The sequence below is a fragment of the Podarcis vaucheri genome, assembly GCF_965113315.1.
Source record: "Podarcis vaucheri genome assembly, chromosome: Z".
Taxonomy (NCBI): domain Eukaryota; kingdom Metazoa; phylum Chordata; class Lepidosauria; order Squamata; family Lacertidae; genus Podarcis; species Podarcis vaucheri.
The window spans coordinates 1,772,628-1,791,618 of record NC_138758.1 but is presented as its reverse complement, the minus strand read 5'-3'; the positions used below and the strand labels follow the sequence as shown (position 1 = coordinate 1,791,618).

Below are 18,991 nucleotides of genomic sequence, written 5' to 3'. Positions count from 1 at the left end.
GTTCACCTACAACTTAACAACTATGCCACCACTGGCTCTAAATGTCCTACTTTACAGAGAGTGCTCTGTCTGGAGGGCTGCCTGTCCAAGAGGAAGAACTTTGCCCCATCCCAGCTATCAGCTGGACAGCACAGTAAGTACACACTCAGGCCAGCTGGTCCCATTCGTCTGCTCTTCAGTGTGATGCATTAACTCTCTATTTAACTTACAGCAATTATTTGTAAATTTGCATCTATCCATATATGCTCTCTATGGGCATGTGCAAAATTTTATGCAATGCCCACGTCCTTTTTTCTTTTTGCAAACACCCAAGTGGCAACCGTAGATCTTGTCTGATGTCTATTGAGAGTCATTGTCATGCACTACTATTAAACATGCACCAAAATCTCTAGGTGCCAGGTCAGGTTGGCCTATGTGAAATGAACAAATCTGGCCAGACGACCAGATTCACTTCTCTCTCTCTCTCTCTCTCTCTCTCTCTCTCTCTCTCACACACACACACACACACACACACACAGCTTCTCCAGATACAGCTAATCCAGAAACAGATGTCATCCCGGAAACACAGAAAGAGCCAAGATGACCTAAATCTTGAAATGGCCACCGCAAGAACGTTTTGCACCTGATTTAATTAAATTAACTCATTTGTGCAGCAGCTGCTGCAAACTGAACTACTTCTATGGGTTACAAGCTTTGCATTTCTCATTGAAAAGAAATTCAATTCTCTTGGTCAAGAGAAACTTTATCAAACAAAAAAAGCAAGTACAGGTAGATGTTCCCTGGGACTTGATTAAGGAGCGCATAAAAGTTAAGAATATAACAAATGCGCACTGGGTGCAGCATCCTACCTCACAGAGGCCAATCAGAGGCCTTTAAGGAAGTTGCAAATAGGGACGAAGGAAACAGCCCTCTTCTGCTGTTGCTTGCTGCCCCTCCTGAGTTGGTATTCAGACTTTCTCAAGCAGATTACAATCAAAGTGCCAAATTCCAGCCCAGGGCTCCTCCACCAGGATCCAAAACACCTTTCTTCTAGCACTGATCTCTGGGCTTCCCATCTAATAACACAGAAGGTCTTATATACAGAAGACATACAACCCAGTCATGCCAAATATTCTCTTGTGCTCCATCCATAGCTTTGTCAGTCTTCCAGGATTAAGGATTAAGGCTGCAGGTGACAGAAAGGACACTTTTATGCTTGAGACCTTAGAAAGTTTCTGCCAGTGAGAAGAAATGGACGAACCACTATCCATAGACCACAGAACCGGGGGGGGGGGACCACTTTTGTCCAGTGGGCCAGATCCAACCCACTTTTGGCCAGATTTGAGCAGTGGACCCAGTCCTGCCAAAATTCATCTTTTCATGCAAGTGTGTAGGATTTGTGCTTTTTAATACATTACTGGATGAACATTAAATATAGCATTGTTGTTTTACATTTTAAATTGCTTTTATTGTATTTTATTTTTTCAAGTTGCTTTGAAACTCTTTCTTTTGTATTGTTATAGGGGTTTTTAGGGGGTCAGTCTGGATGTCTTTGTGGTCCCCTTCTAGGCCTGTGATCCTTTATCTATGAGGTTAGGATCTATAAAAGGAAGTCAGTCAAACCAGCTATTTTGTAAAGGTAATGGCCACAGCTGCTCAGCTAAGTATCTATAATCAGCATCTTAAATAGGTTGCTCTGTTGTCATAGAAACAAATGGGTGGACCTTTCCCTAACTCACCTGTCATCCTAGGATGGAGAACAACAGACTAAGATGGGCTGGGGGTGTGGGGGAGTTTTGGCTAATGCTGCAAGCTGGGTACATAGAAGCTTGCCTTGCTCTGTGCTGAATCTCAAAGCTGGGGCTCAGGGGTCTCTCTGGGAACCTAATGGGGAGGCAAGATCTGTTGGGGTTGTGAGCCCCTCCATTCTATGCTCAGGTTGTATATATGTGTTAAGTTGTGGGTTGACATAGCAGACGACACAGCGATTTCTCCTAAGCAGCTCTTTATTTTGTAAGCTGGAACAGAACTAAGCTGAGGAGCTCAGTCAGCCTGCTTATATAGAGCTCCAGAACAATGTAACTGTTGCCATTTTCTAAAACTATCCAATCACTGAACGTCACTTTTCGATCCTTCATTTGCATAACTATCTACAGTATCCCCCTGCTGGCCCAGGGTGAGAACTTCAGTACATAACAATATGTGTGGATAAAAACATGTATCACCACAGTCCCCATTGGCCTTCATTCCAAGGAAACCAAATCCCGGGTAAGCGCTGGAACCCTGGTGTCTCTTGCTGCTTGGAGATTGGGGCACCCTCTCAGCTGGCTCTGGTTCTCCTGCCCTGTCTTTTGCACTGGGCTCTAGGTTCTAGAGGCACACAAAGCAGATCCTGTAAGTCAGAAATCTGTTCTAGTTTCTGCCACAGAGTCCTTTGCAAAGGACTGGGAGGAGGTGCTTTGGCAGCACTGCTTCTGCTGCCTTGGAAGACAAACTGGGTTCTTCAAGAGTGGGTAATCAGACTAACCATTGTTTTCCTGCCATATTACACACAGATCAAATCCAGACAGAACTGCAAACCCATCTCCAAAAGATGAGAGGGAACTGATAAGCAAATTCCTTTTTTATGGCTGCACGCACCAGAAAACCATTGCTCTGACTTCGTATCCATTACTTTAAAATTTAAAAGAATGGTGAGCAACAACAAGCAACAGCAATAGACCAATTAGCAATTCCAGTTGCAATTAAAATGGAATGAGAAGACTCCTCCCTCTTCCTCTAATAAATCTGCATTTTGACAAGGAATTCTTGATTTCCAATCAAGACTTCTTTGAAAACAAAACAAAAGAAGAGAAATTTCAGCAAATGTGCTCACACACTTTCAAGATAACAGTTCTGCTGCAGTGTTTTATATGCTGGCAATACTCCGGCTCTCATGGAAAGATAATCCTCTTGGAGCTTGGACGTGTCTCCCCCTTGCCTTTCTCCCATGCTAGGGTAGAATTAATGCCTTGTAAAACAGCAGGCTCTTTCCAACATTGGTTCATTCAAATGGCAAGTCATTAAGAGCCCAAAATAAATAAGGTAAGACTTCACTATAACCCTAAGTTTGGAATTTGGAAGAAACGTTTGCTGGCTCACAAGATAGCTACAACTGGCTGCAGCCACCCTCTGATACCACAAGAGGTTCTGTTTCTAGGGTGGGAAATTCAGAGAAGAACAGACCTATTCACCTATGAACTTCTGCCGGGTTCCCAGGCAAAGAAGCTACCCAAACAGAGTCAGCTGAGGAGCAAGAACTGGGCAGAGGTGCAAGAACTAACCTGAGGAGCAAGAACTGACCTGCCATCTAGTATGCATAGCAGAGCACATGAATCTGTACACATATTCTGACTTAAGAGTTGTCTACCTTCAGGAGCCTTCACACTGCTGTTTCCCAACATAAAAACACTACGCAATTGAAGCAGCTATGTACCTTCCCAGGGACGCGGGTGGCACTGTGGGCTTGCCGATCAGAAGGTCGGTGGTTCGAATCCCCGCGACAGGGTGAGCTCCCGTTGCTCGGTCCCTGCTCCTGCCCACCTAGCAGTTTGAAAGCATGTCAAAGTGCAAGTAGATAAATAGGTACCGCTCTTGTGGGAAGGTAAACGGTGTTTCCGTGTGCTACTCTGGTTTGCCAGAAGCGGCTTAGTCATGCTGGCCACATGACCCGGAAGTTGTATGCCAGCTCCCTTGGCCAATAAAGCGAGATGAGCACTGCAACCCCAAAGTCGGCCACAACTGGACCTAATGGTCAGGGGTCCCTTTACCTTTACAGTGGTGCCCTGCAAGACGAATGCCTCGCAAGACGGAAAACCCGCTAGACGAAAGGGTTTTCCGTTTTGGAGGTGCTTCGCAAAACAAATTTCTTATGGGCTTGCTTCGCAAGACGAAAATGTCTTGCGAGTTCCTGTGGGGGGTTTTTCCTCCCCCCCCCTTTCCCCAAGTCGCTAAGCCGCTTATCAGCTGATCCTAAGCCGCTTATCAGCTGATCCGCTAAGCCGCTTAACAGCTGATCCGCTAAACCGCTTATCAGCTGATCCGCTAAGCCCGCTAAGCCGCTAATGGGCTTGCTTCGCAAGACGAAAAAACCGCAAGACGAAGAGACTCGCGGAACGGATTCTTTTCGTCTTGCGAGGCACCACTGTATGTACCTTCCCCTGATTATGAGTTACTTCTTGAGTTCTTTTTACGAAGTGGAATAACAGCTGTGGGAAGAAGACTGTGGCAGGCAGCCTTGAAAAGGGGGAAAGCAGGGGTAAGTTAAATCCTGTTGCCACGAAACAGGATCCTTGCAAATCCAGTGGCTGTCTAGCAGTTTATAGCAAATATATCTGATGTCTGCCAGGGTCACAACAGTAAAGCCTGGAGCAAACTAATATTGGGTTGTATCCAACAATGCTTCCTCTTCTTCTCCTTTTTATGATGATGATGATGATGATGATGATGATTATTATTAGTAGTAGTAGTAGTAGTATTTCAGTTTATTCCCTGCCCTTCACCTGAAGGCCCCAGCACAATTTAAAATACAACACTAAAAATGGTTTAAAAATACTGCAATCACAAAAATAGGGTGGGTCCCAAATATATATGTCTCATTTTACTCAGAGAAGAGCAATTAAAATTAACTTAAAATCAGTTGAAAGGTTTCATCTCTCAGGAATGCTTAACATGGATGCTGACGGCTGCCAGAACCTCAATCGCCCCCAAATGGAAAACCTTGAAGGATTTGTGACTTTTGCTTTGGTATAAAAACATGTGGGTTTAGCATTGCTGGCTGGGGGGGTTGAGGGGGGAGCTCATAATTTACAAACTGCCAAAGGCTTGGAGGACCTTGCAAAAAAAATTTAAGAATCCATGCTATTTGTATACACAAATATAACTCTGTTGGTTAGAATGTGGTGCTGAGAATGCAAAGGTTGCAGGTTTGAACCCCATATGGGCAGCTGCATATTCCTACATTGCCATATGCAGAAATGGACACAGGGAAACAAGTACAGTGTTAAAATGAGTAATAACATGTTTCTTATTTTATGTATATATTACTGTAATTGAACCTTAAAATATAAGGAGAGCCTGCAGGATTAGACCAAGGATCCATCTGGTCCCACAGCCTGCTCTCTCCCAGGGGCCACCCAGACGCTCCAATGGGAAACCTGCAAGCAGGACCCCTGAGCACAGGAGCCAGACTCTTCCATCCTGTGGCTCCCGGCAACTGGCGCTCATAAGCCTTGATGCCTCTGATCGTGGAGGCAGAGCAGGGGAGTTGTGTCCCATTTTGCTGCTTGAGGCCACCTTCCTCAAGCTGCCGCCACTGCCACGTGGCACCTCCCCCACATCACCTCTGCTGCCTGCATCGCCACTGCTTCTCTGCCAGAAGTCATAGGAGCCAACTCCTAGGGGCTGAGGTCACTTCAGCACCACAATGAAATATTTGAGGGGGCAAATAAAATAAAAAATGGGGGGCAGGGCTTACTTGCCCTCAACCCCAATATTTTATTCAAGTTGCACCCCTGCCAGTGGTGGAGGTTTCAGGGTGGGTTGTGTGAGGGAGGCTGTGAGTGTGATGCCTAGGGGACTTCTGCAGCCTGAGGCAGCTGATTCACCCCACTTCATGGGTGGGCTGGCCCTGAGGCAGAGAAAAGCCATCATGGCTCGAATCCCCATAAGAATAAATCAAGTGCTCCCAATACCTTAACTCCTTGCCATCAGAAGTCCTTACGAACACCCCTACTAGGGTAGAGTCGGTTTTGTTATTCCCATTTTCACAGAATCATACAGTTGTAGAGCTGGAAGGGACCCTGAGAGCCATCTAGTCCACCCCCCAGCATGCAGGAATCTCAGCTCAAGCATCCCTGGCTGATGCTTACAGGTGGCAAGGCCGGGGAATGCCTGTTTGCCCAAGACCACCTAATGTAACCAGGGTGGAGCCAACATCTGAACTAGATGCTTTCCAGCTCACCCCGTTAAGCCACTACTTCCCCCTAGTAGTCCTTCAATGGGCGAGGGTGGAGTCAGGTCTGTTCCTTGCAGTCTGAGCAAGCGTGATGGCACAGAGTTGTGCACCTGAAGCCTGTGCCCCATTTCCACAGCAGATCATATCCTCTGGTTCTGCCCACCCCACTCCCCTCCCAGTCAGGGTCAAAACACACATGATGAAGGGGACTAATCTTTTCTTGACTAATGAACTGCAGGCATGTGGGGGTGCTACAAGAGACGTGCTTGACCCTCTCTCCATTTACCTCATTTCCCTGGTCTCCATCTCTACCTACCCAACCACCCCCTGCAGGAGAATCAGGAGAGGGGCGAAGTGCCCATGGATGGGGGTTTTGGTTGGGGAAGTAGTGCAAGAACAAGGGTCAAACACCCCCTCCCCCTGCATAGCTTCTCAGATCCAAAACTGGCTGTGTTTCATTAAAGATGAGGCCGCCAACAGATCCAATTGCAGACCTGCTGTTCTGGCCGTCAAGATGGCTTGAGCACTAGATAAGGAGAGGGAGATGCCTCCCTCTGTATATGAACCACAGAAGGCCTCTCATGGCCCAATATTCACCAGGGCTGGATAGGATAGCTCAAAGGTCACTTTTGCTCTCTCTTACCCAGTATTTTACTATCTCAGTGTTTTATTTATCCATATATATATGGTGCCTGACAAGCAGCAGCTGAATACCTCAGCTTCCACTCTATTAAATAGCAGGTAATTGTCCCTGATCAAGGGGAGGGAATTTATACAAGCATCTGGCCTCATTTTTAGAGACCACATTTTCCTCTTTAAACTTGAAAGCTGGAGGGCTGAGCCTATCCAGGTTCATCTGTCTGGTCTTGGGCGAGGGAAGCAAGCAGCAATGATTGGGAAAGGATTGCTTTGCAGCGACTGAGCGAGTGACATTTGCACTGTGGTCCACATAGGAGGGAGGGAGGAATGTGGGAGAGATTCCATTCAGGTCACAGATAAAGAAGAACTCAACATAACACTCACTATGCAACAGTTGGCAAAACACACCCATCCTTCAAAATCTGCACTTCTCCGAATTTTGTGATGCAGTTCTCCAGCCAAGGAACGTGCATTGAAATGCTAGGGTAACTTATGCACACAGATGGAAGCATTCATGAAAGCAGCAAACGCTTTGGAATGTGCTCCTCAGTGAGGACCACCTGGCACCTTCATTGACATCTTTCTAACACCAGGTAAAGACTTATATCGCCCCCTACCAAGCTTTTGACAAACTACTGTTCGCATGCAGACAAAGCTTCCTGTGTTTGTTACATAGGTGGTTGCCTTTTGTTCTGCTTTATGGTATAAATATATTTATTTGTGTTTTTACCTGCATTATAAGTCGCTTGGAAACCTTCAGGTAATAAGACTGGCTGATCTAGTACCGATAATGATAATGGTGGCGATGTAATTCTTATATTGGGAGAAATCGCTGTGCAAACACTTGTATGTTGGGATAAATCCCTATCCACATGGTGATGGGCAGACAGGCTGCTGGCGTGATGTAGCAGGATCTTCTTGCATTCTTGTATACCCAAGGCCCAGTGGTTAAGGGCACCCAAAGGTGTAGAGTCGTAGGACACAGCCTTCCTAGCAACACCCCAGGGAACTGTGGTTCTCACCCATCTACTGGTGCTAGTTTGATGTCTATGGCTAAAAGATGCCCTGGAATCCACATAGGCTATATAATGAGATTCACCACTTTTGGGAATGATCCTTGCAAAACACTGTGGTCACTGAGCTATCACTTGGGTGATTTTTCCCAAGCTAATCATTTCAATTTCTGGACCACCATCCAATTCCGAAGAATCTCCTAAGGGTGGTTCCATAAAGTTCAGCATCAGTGAGTCTGTTTCCAGGATACAGCATCTGCTGGGGGGAGGAGGGCAGCACACCACTCTCCTCCCAAAACAGTTTCTTTCCCATGATAGATGGGGAAACCAGAGTGGTGGTGCTGTTGGGGAGAGAAACTGTTATGCCAGCAACACCAGTTCTGGGGCCTATGTAAACATAAGTGAGGGTTTGCAAGATGATGTTGCCACGCATCCCAGATGGTTGAGTCCATCTAGCACAGCATTGTCTATATGGACTGGAAGAGGCTCTCAAGGGTTTCAGACAGGGCGAATTCACATCCTTGTCTGGAGACACCAGGCCTGAACCTGGGACCTTCTGTGTGCAAAGCAGATGTTCTTCCATTGAGCAACAACCCTTCCCCATTAAGTCTGTGCATTGGGCGTGGAGGAAAACAGAAGTTACCCTCAAAACTGCAAATTCCTACTCTAATCTAAGTCCTTCTTCACATGTATGTGTGCTCAGTTTTTGAGAAGCACAGCCAGTTTGTATGCAAGATACTGGAGCACACAGTGCTGAAAACAGGTAAAAACAACATGCCCTCACTGCTAATAATTTCAAGCTTCCCAGGAATAGCCACCGTTCAGACAGACTCCTTCACCAGGGAGGGTGTTCCACAAGAGGGGAACCACCACTGAAAAGTCCTGATCAAGGGTCAGTGGCAACTCAGCAGTGGCACCACCAGTAGAGCCTCCTCTGTCAAGCATTGCAAGTCATCACTGATGGGTGCCCACCACTCCTCAGTGAATTTGCCCAGTCCTGCTTTTAGTTCTGGAAGTGGGGGACAGCTGATGCACAGCCATATATTGGCTGCCCTGGTTGCAGACAAGCCCCCTGCCAGGAAAGGATAAAGAACTGGCTAGTTCAGCCTTGCCCACCCACCTCACCAGTTACCTGCCAAGAATCTCAACTGACTCTTCACTCTTAATTCCCCATTTCCGGAAGTTGCACCACCACAGTCGTCCTCGTCATCACAGCCCCCACTTCCTGCTTCATCCTCATCTTCTGGTTTCTCCAGATTTTTCCAGCGAGAGATGGACATTCCTTTTAGAAGCTGGAAGACAATATATTTAAGGGGGAAAGGATCAGAGGGGCTTCAAATGCCAGAAGATCCATCACATCTGTTGCCTTTGATTCTTATGTAACTTTTATATTGTTGTATTCTCTGTAAGTCCTGTATCCCTCGTAACACCATGTATCCCTTACACCCCCAGGAGTTCCCTGTGGTCTGTGGGAGAGTTTCTCCTACAAGTTCCAAAGATTTGCTGTTACTCAGAGCAGGGCTTTTATTGTGGCTTCCCCAGTTCTCTGGAATAGCATCCTTGTCTAGATATGACATGTACCTACTACATGTACTTTTCAAAAACAGCTGGAGACATTTTTGTTCCACAGGCTTTCCTTCCTGGATGAATGGGTCTTTGACGCAAGGGTCCACTTGTCAGGGTTTTAGTCTTGTCTTAAAAGTATTTGATGATTGTCTTTTCCCCCTCTTTTTATGTATAAATTGCTTTGAGGTGGTGGTTTAGAAGGCAATAAACAAATTAAATGTAGTATCATCCTCATCATTAATAAAAGTTTGCAGACTATTAAGCTGGGTGGTTTGTTTCAGGTACAATCTTGAGTCTGTGGTTTTACTGGTCAAACTTCACCCCCTGTTCCCCTTTGCTGCTGCTGAGCAACACCAAAGCTTAACTGAAGGATCAAGTGGGCATTATTGCATTCATCAGAATTTGGCCTTGATTAGATCTCTAGATTAATAGCCAAAAGCTCAAGGAAAATTGATGTGCAGCTTAGTTGTTAGAGCAGGCCGAACCAATTCAGGGGGCTGGAGGGGGGTGCCATTTCTTAAATGCTTCCCTTGCAAGTCAGAGTGTCAAGTATGCTATTTTCACAAACACATTAATTTTTATGCACACTTTATCCTAGCATCTGCATTTTTGTTGTGGGAAATCTCAGAAAAGTGTGAATGGATTTCAAAGGGTGACTACATTGCAATGTGCACATTGCTTCAAAAAGCACAAATTATTTTGGACAACAGCCATACAAGAAATATGTAAAATAACTAAGCAAGTATTAGAAATCACCCCAGAACTGGCCCTACTAAACATCTTCCAAGACAATAATGCCCACTCACATCACAATGAACTCATCGCCCACCTACTTTCAGCAGCCAGAAACATCATAGCCAGACACTGGAGAGACCTGTCAGGAGTAAGCATGGGCCAATGGTACCAAATAGTATGGGAAACAGCCCTACTAGAAAAATTAACCAATAGAGGACTTCTGGGTTGGTGCCTCCGGCAATGGCGGAGTTCCTCTGATCGGGAGGAACTTGCCCCGTGGGAATTTGGGTCTGTACCGCTGCGGCAAAGGCGGAGACCTGTAAAAATCCCAGGCGGGAGAAGCCTGTGAACGTGGGATTCGGCGGGCACCTTTTGCGCCTCCCCTACTCGCGGGGGAACCCGATTTCAGGGACCCAGAGCGACGTGGGGTGAGTGGCGCCGTGCTTCGAATTGTCTGCTTCTTCCATGGAGCGAAGCCGCATTGCTGTTGCCGGAGAGCGCTGACTTTTTCCTGTGGACAATTTGACTCCAAAGTAATTACCCGTGAGTAGAGCTGATACGGGAGAATCAGATTTTAAACGTTTAATTTGGCATCGAAACGGGGAGGTTCAAAACAGGAAGTCCGCCTTCCCTATTTGTAAATAGACTGAGGCAAGGAGTCTGTAAGCTGAAGTCTTGGAAAGCCTTTTGTAAAAGATTAAATTTCCATCGGCAAAGAGTGTGAAATCCCCCTTGGAGGCAGGAGAAGAGGGGGGGGGGAGTTGTGGACTGAGTATGCCTGTAGGAGAGAGTAAAGAGAGTTAAAAACTGCCGCTCTGACCCTGGAAACGGGCTGCTAGTAGGACTGACGTTTTGGAATGTCCATTGACAGCACTTAGAACGTTCCTTGACAGCTAGCAGAATAAGAGAGATATATTGTTTCTACTGTCTCCGGCTGCTTCAAAAAAGGAGTAATAAAGTAACTGAAAACTGAAACTAACTTTGGATTGTACGAGTTGCGCTTAAAGGTGACATTCTCGACTATTATAAATAGAATCTGTTTCTCCCTAGTGGAAGTTTCTGAAATTAGTTACTTTATAAGAGCTGGGCTAGGGGAGTTTCTAGCTGCAAGATAAAAACTGTGTGACTCTGGGATTGACCTTGAATCTCTTAAGTGTTGTGGCAAATGGAAAGGAAAGAACAGATGAAATGTCAACAGAAGAGGCCTTAGTGGTCGCATTATTGAAAATAAATGACTCGCTGGAACAGCTTCACAAGAAAACAGAAGTGATGAATGTGAAAGCGGACGCTGCAAATAATAAAATTGATTTAATTGTAGAAAGTTTAAATAATCTGGGACAAAAGGTGAACACCAACACAGAAACCACCCAGAAATTGACACAGGAATCTACTTTAATACGGCAAACTGCGGATGAAGTCAGGGAGAAAACCTTTGCTGCTGAATGTAAAACAACACAATTGGAGTATGAGAGAGCCCCATACACTCAAAAGCAACTTGACGAATATAAACTGACATTTGCTATGATGGAGCTTAAAGAAAAACAGATGAATTTGAGGATCAGAACCTCACCAGAACTGGGAAAGGAAAGTTTGACAGAGCTTCAGGAGGAGACAGGATCAACATCAGCTGAGAAAGAGAGATTTTTGGGGGTCAGTAGGACCGCCAAAAATGTGAATTTACTTAAGGGTAACTGTGAAGGACGTTGGATTGAAGAGAAGGGGGATTGGGAAATATGGACAAATCTGAAGTTGTTATGGTTGGGCCAAGCTGTTGTGGTGGGGATGAGGGTTGCTGTATTGCCGGGGATGTTGCTTTTGTGTCAAAAAGTGCAAGTTTTGGATGGGAGGGATTGTTTCAGGAGGTGGCAGAAGGATGTTCCTGGATTGGTTTGGCAGGGCAGGAAGCCTCGAGTAAAACTTAAGATATTGACGGATGCTAAAGAAGGAGGTAATGAAATTAGTTACTTTATAAGAGCTGGATAATGGCAGATGAAGTTGATGGACTAGACGGAATTGGCGGAAAAGACTGGCAAGATCCGAGACCAGGGAGAAGAGTCAGTGGAAGAAGACTGGGAAAAGTTTAAAGACTATTTATAGAAATATTGTAAAATTAATGAATGTTAGAAGAATGTTGGAATGAAATTATATGGCTTCAGTAGAAATGTTATAAGGAATTAAGTATAAATAGATTAATAGAGTATTAAAGGAAAATAAGGTTACCCCGGTATGGCTCCCCTTTATCACGTACGCAGCCCAACAAGACAATGACAAGAATCCACCAACAATATACAAATCAATGTGGCTAACCTGATCCAAAATACCCACCCACCCCACTCACACGTGAAAACAAAGTTCACCACAGCCAACCCCAAACAAGCAACCACACCCCAGGCCAACCCCAACCTCTCTCACCACCAATGGAACACAAGCGAATAGCAAAGAGAACCCGCACAAACAACGCTGACACAAAACCCCACACATACATTAAGCAAAATAGAAACATCGCCTCCCGACCCCCCCTGCCTTTCATCCCGCCACCTTTCCCCCCCTCTTTCTTCCTAATGTAACCCTAATGTCTCAACAAATGAAACTGACCTATGGAAAACGTAACTTGAAAAAAGAGACATTGCGCATACCTTTGTAAACCAAGAAAACTTTAATAATAAAAAAGCACAAATTAAGTAGCTTTGCCTTTAAATGTGAACTGAGCTGGATTCCTGCCCTCTCCCTCTGTGGAGCAGCCTGCCGTCTCTCCCGTCAGACTCTGTGTCCATCTAGCCCTGGACCACTGCAATGTCTCAGTCTACCGAGATTCTACTTCAAGGAAGATGCCAGAGGTTGAATTTGGGATCTTCTGCAAGCGAAGCATGACCTCTGCCACTGAGCTAAGGCCTTCCCCAGCACTGAAACAACTGGGCAACGTGTGGGCGCTTGCCCTGGCTCTGAACTGTGACTCTCGAGTCCTTAATTAGGGGTGCCAACTGCCAAAGATTGCAGCAGTTTTCAAAATAACTGAACCAGTGCCTCCTAACCAGTGACATTCTTGGATTGTTTAAATGAAGGTTCAAGCAGGCTGAGAAGTATCTGTTACTTCCACTGTGACGCTCATAGCTCTGGAATTCACTACTCTTCTTTTTCTTCTATAAAGAGGGGCTCAAATACCAGAGTCAATATTTTAAGAATATATTCTAAAATGGGGAGTTATTGTGGACTATGCAAGGATTTAGCCAGCTTCATTACATAGCAAAAGGCTGCTTCTTTGAGTGTTTTTGAAATACTTGGAATATGTTGAGCCAGGTTTTGAAAAATTTTGTGGAGTCTGCAGTTTGCGCGGCTGTGGAGTTATACTTGTGGCATCTGACCTCATATGTCCGCAGTAATATAAAAACTTTCCCTCATGTTTGTCTTAGAGGAGCAAACTTTCATTAAGAGTCCTTTGGTTCATTTTGGATTCTCACTGCTGCTATAAGTTCCTTTCTTAAATATTTATAAGAGAACATCTTTTTAAAACTTGCTTTTTAAAAAATCACAGCAAGTAATGGGTTTATTCACACTACACAATAAATATTTAAACCCTCTCCCCATTGAAACCACCGCCAGATAATTCAAGGTTTCCTGCCTCACCCTTTGTTCCCAGACTGGCAAGAAAGTCACAGAAACTTTTCCAGGATCCATGGAGTTTCGTAGGGCTCCTAGGAAGCCTTTGCAAACACGGGGTTCTTCATATACACTCGCTGATTGACAAGGAATGGATGGCTATGTAATCACAGGAATCAGCAGCCCTGAACCACTCATGTCAGAGATCTGATGTCAAAGCATCAGGAAATGAAACAGCCCCACAACTGCCAACCTCCCCAAGTGTCCCTATTTTCCAGGGACAGTTCAAGATTTACAAAAGCCATCTTGGTTTCAGATGTGGGCCCGAATTTTCTACTTTTCCTTGGGTAAAGGAAAAGTCCAGTCGTGGCCGACTCTGGGGTTGCAGCGCTCATCTCGCTTTACTGGCCGAGGGAGCCGTCGTACAGCTTCTGGATCATGTGGCCACCATGACTAAGCCGCTTCTGGTGAACCAGAGCAGCGCACGGAAACGCTATTTACCTTCCTGCCAGAGCGGTACCTTTTTATCTATTTGCACTTTCTCGTGCTTTTGAACTGCTAGGTGGGCAGGAGCAGTGACCGAGCAACAGGATCTCACCCTGTCACGGGGATTCAAACCACCGACCTTCTGATCAGCAAGTCCTAGGCTCTATGGTTTAACCCACAGCGCCACCCGCGTCCCTTTTCCTTAGGACGTCCCTATTTTAATCAGAGAAATGTTGGAGGCTGTGGCTCAGTTATGCGACCCCCCGAGCCAAGCAGATAAGTAACTATACGACCTTTAGAAGACATCTGAAGGCATTCCTATATCAGGAAGTTTTTAAATATTTTATGCTTTATTATGTTTTTATATATGTTGGAATCTGCCCAGAGTGGTGGGGTATAAATATTATTATTATTATTATTATTATTATTATTATTATTATTATTGACACCCCTATTTTCATTAGAGAAATGTTGGACGTATGTGACTGGCTTGTAACTGGCTTGTATTATTTTAAATAGTTCTGCCAGTAAAAGTTTGAATAATACTTTTATGGGTCTGAACAATGATTTATTCCAAAAGGAGTCAGTTATTATGCTTCCAGTTGTTTCAGACTGCACAATATCAGTACCTGCAACAGTTTTAGAGTAGGGTGCAGCTGCACTGGGTGTCCCACTGCAGGGGGGTACCAGAATAACGCTGTATAATGGAGCACAGGAGGCAGGGGAAGTGAATTTTAGTGTTGCACAGGATGGGAGTAGCCAGGTTTTTTTGTTGCGGGGGGCAGGACTTCTGGGTGGGGCAGAACCGACATGATTGGTCAGTTAATTAAGGCATCTGAAGGCAGCCCTGTTTAGGGAAGCTTTTAATGTTTGATGCACTACTGTATTTTAATATTTGGTTGGAAGCCGCCCAGAGTGGCTGGGGAAGCCCAGCCAGATGGGCAGGGTATAAATATTATTATTATTATTATTATTACTATTGTTTTGCTTGATCTGGGGGGAGGCAACTGCCCCTCTGCCCCGCCTTGGCTATGCCCATGTTGCACAGGGTACAGCTGAAATTTGAGGGCCCCAAATCCACCTCTGTCCTTCAGTATTACCTAATTACCCAAGCACTCCCTGCAATGGGTAAGGGATACTTTGCATGTTAGCAAAACAACAGCTGCACACCTGTACATAGAGTGTAGCTGCTATATTTGTGACTGTCCTGCCACCATCTCCAGCCAATCAGGCTTTGAGGCTTCTGCAGCAACAGAAAAAAGAATCATAAACTGCTGAGACTATACAAGGATAACACAACAGCATCAATATAAAGTAGACTCAAGGCAATGCTGGCTCCATTACACTGCCTTCAAATCTCGGGGGGGGGGGGGTTATGTACTGAAGTTCTCACCCTGGGCCAGCAGGGGAATACTGTAGATAGTTATGCAAATGAAGGATTGAAAGTGACGTTCAGTGATTGGATAGTTTTAGAAAATGGCAACAGTTACATTGTTCTGGAGCTCTATATGAGCAGCCTGACTGAGCTCCTCAGCCAGTTCTGTTCCAGCTTACAAATAAAGAGCTGCTTTGGAAGAATCGCTGTGTCGTCTGATATGTTCGCCCACAACTTTACACTGGCGACGAGGATGGGATCGATGGATATCAGAGCACAGCCAGACACGGCCACCCTCTAAGCTGAGTCACTGAGCTGAAACACGGAGTGAAATTACGGAACAGAACCAATTCAGAGCTGACCGTTCTGGCTAGAGCACTGTGTTCTATCCATCGCCCTCCACGTTGGCATCAGAACTCATGCCTCTACCACCGTTTGCCCCAGCCTCTGAATCATGAGATGCCTACCTCGCTCAGTTTGACTGCTACCTCCAAGCCAACGAGCTAACAGCAGTATCAAAGGAACGGAAGTGGGGCCTATTCCTCAGCCTCTGTGGGCCTGAGGTGTTTGAGACGGCCCGAGCATTGGTTGCGCCTGAAGCAGTCCAGGCAACACCATGGGACACGATCCAAGAGAAGCTCCGGAACCACTACGCGCCAAAGCCGTCCAAGATTGCTGCCCGCCATGCGTTTTACCACCGGAATCAGGCAGAGGGGGAGTCAATCAACAACTACACCACCGTCCTGCGACAGCCTGCAATGCACTGCGAGTTCCGAGACTTAGACGATGCCCTGATGCATCGTCTCATATCATAGAATCATAGAGTTGGAAGAGACCACAAGGGCCATCGAGTCCAACCCCCTGCCAAGCAGGAAACACCATCAGAGCACTCCTGACATATGGTTGTCAAGCCTCTGCTTAAAGACCTCCAAAGTAGGAGACTCCACCACACTCCTTGGCAGCAAAATCCACTGTCAAACAGCTCTTACTGTCAGGAAGTTCTTCCTAATGTTTAGGTGGAATCTTCTTTCTTGTAGTTTGGATCCATTGCTCCGTGTCCGCTTCTCCGGAGCAGCAGAAAACAACCTTTCTCCCTCCTCTATGTGGAATCCTTTTATATATTTGAGCATGGCTATCATATGACCCCTTAACCTCCTCTTCTCCAGGCTAAACATGCCCAGCTCCCTTAGCCGTTCCTCATAAGGCATCGTTTCCAGGCCTTTGACCATTTGATATGGCCTTTGATATGTTTGCCCACAACTTAACAGGGGGGATCCTATCGTTTGCACATAGCTTAAGGCTGTTATTCAACGTGCTTTTCTAATAAAGTGTTCTATTTCTGCACAGCGGCTTGAATGTTTCAGTCTTTCAGCTTCTGAAAGAGTCAGACCCACAAGCCATGACAATTTCCTATTAAGTAACAATTACAACTGTTTCACTCCCTCTCACTGGGAAAAAAATTGCATTTGGTGGTTTCTCTGCCTTTAAATAGCTGCTCTTGCTGAGTTGCTACCCTGACATTACGGCTGATTCTCATCTTGTGGCAAGAGGCAGGAAAATATGCAACCCGATAATCACTGAGAGCAACATGTAACAATAAGCAGGTTTTAACTTAATGATAATTTATCCAGCTGCAAGAGTTTAACCAGAACTTTCTCTCCCCCCCCCCCGCCAAACCAGGATGGCAGAAAAAAGAAGCCACCAACCCAACACAACACCCGCAAGGAGGACAACAAATCAATCCTGGGCATGTGCTGGAGACCTTATGGTCTCAGGGCAGTTTACAATACAGTTTCAAACAGTTTCAAAACTTACAATTAAAAGCCAGGACCCGCCTCTCCACAAGATGGCTGGTGGGTGGCAACAGGGCCTTTCCTGTGGTGGCTCCTTATCTGTGGAATGCTCTCCCAAGGAAGGCTCCTCTGGTGCCTTCATTAAACACCTTTTGGTAAATGTTTCTCTTCAATCAAGTTTGGGACTGATTGACATTCTATGACTTTTAAAATGTGTTTGTGGGAGGGGGCTATTTTGTATTTTTCTCATTTTGCTTTTTCCTGTTCTGAACCACACTGGGATCTTCAGATGAAGGGCAGTATACACAATTAATACACAATATTAATAAGATCCCACAATGCTCCAAAATATTAGTTCCCAAAGCAGCAAAAACTGTGCTAATTGATTCAATTATAATTAAGAAAACAAAGGGGGGGAGCACATGCAATGCAGGCCATAGCCAGCAGTAAATCACATAAAGTAAGAGCAATTAACTCTTTATTTGCTGAAACATGGTCAGCTCAGGTGTGTTAGACCTAATGAGCACAGCAACTCTTCTCAGTAGATCTTGCCCCAGTTGTAGAGACTGAAGGTTCCCACAGCTGCCTCAGTCTCCTCCTCCTCTGGGTTCTTCTCAAGTAATCTGAGACTATGTTAGTTTGCCTGTTTTTGTTCCTACAAGGACCTCTTCTGGTCCTTGTAGACTGGAGGGCAGGGGAGCTTCTCACAGCAGGAAGGGGAGACACCGATGCTTCTTCATCAGCCTAACTCCTCTCCTGCTTTGGCTTCTGTCTCTGATTCTGACTGCTCTCTGCCACAGACTCTCCCTGTGGGGACTGCTCTCTGCCACAGACTCATCCCACCACCACTCTTCTGGCGCTGAGCCTTCTTCCTTTTGGGGGTTCCCCAGCTGGGGCATTCCACCATTCCTCTGTACCCAGCCGGTCCATGACAAAGCAGCACAAAAACTAAGAAGATCAGAAGCTGCCTTATGCAGAGTCAAAATATTGACTAACCTCGTTCAGTACTGTCTACACTAACTGGCAGCAGTGGCTCTCCAGGGTTTCAGCCAGGGGACATTCCCAGCACTACAAGGAGAGGTCACCAGGGACTGAACACGGGACATTCTTAATGAAAGAGCATGTGCTCCACCAATGAGTGACAACCCTTCCCCCAGAAGCAGTAAGAAATAGCATAAAGCCTGCTTGAATCAGCGAGTCTTTGGCACCTGTCAAAATGAGGCAAGGGAAAGGGCATGACTGGTTTCTGCATGGAGGCCACTGGGCAGCCTTAGCGCCACCACCAAAAAGGCTGTGTACATAGAAAGGTAGTGCAGGGTCCCCAATGACCACCTTAAGGCATGGGGTAATTCCATATACAGGTAGAGGGGAATTCTTAACATATCCTGATCATAAACCACTGATTGCTTTATCTAGCCCTTGTTATATCAAAACAAAGGTCTACTTACAGATCAGCAAGTTGCAGTTTCTGAGCCAAATTTATTTTTCACTGCATTTACACCCCACCTTTTTCTCCGAGGAGCTGAAGGTGGCATGCAAGATGGTTCTCCCCTTCTTCACTTAATCACCACAACCACCCCTGAGAGGAAGGCGAGGCTGAGATGCCGTGACTGTCCCAAGGTCTCCCAGTGAGCTTCATGGCCCAGTGGGGGATTTGAACCCTGGTCTCCCCGGTAAGCGTCCAACACTCTAAACACTACCCCATACTAGCTCTCATTTAATCACACACACCAGGGTGCCTGCATTTGCCAACCCCAATATATATATAGCAGGAGTGTGGGACAGACAGGCAGTATCAATGGAGTCAGCAAAG

At 45.8% G+C, this 18,991-nt stretch overlaps 1 protein-coding gene across 3 annotated transcripts in view; it reads right to left on the bottom strand.

The window, feature by feature from the left end:
• Positions 1–18,991, bottom strand: part of GPC3 (glypican 3) — a 298,650-nt gene that overhangs the window by 34,425 nt on the left and 245,234 nt on the right. For all 3 annotated transcript variants that reach the window (XM_082207444.1, XM_082207445.1, XM_082207446.1), the window contains one exon: positions 8,759–8,918. In XM_082207444.1, the coding sequence (XP_082063570.1) occupies positions 8,759–8,918 (160 nt within the window). The remainder of the gene's footprint in view (positions 1–8,758; positions 8,919–18,991) is intronic.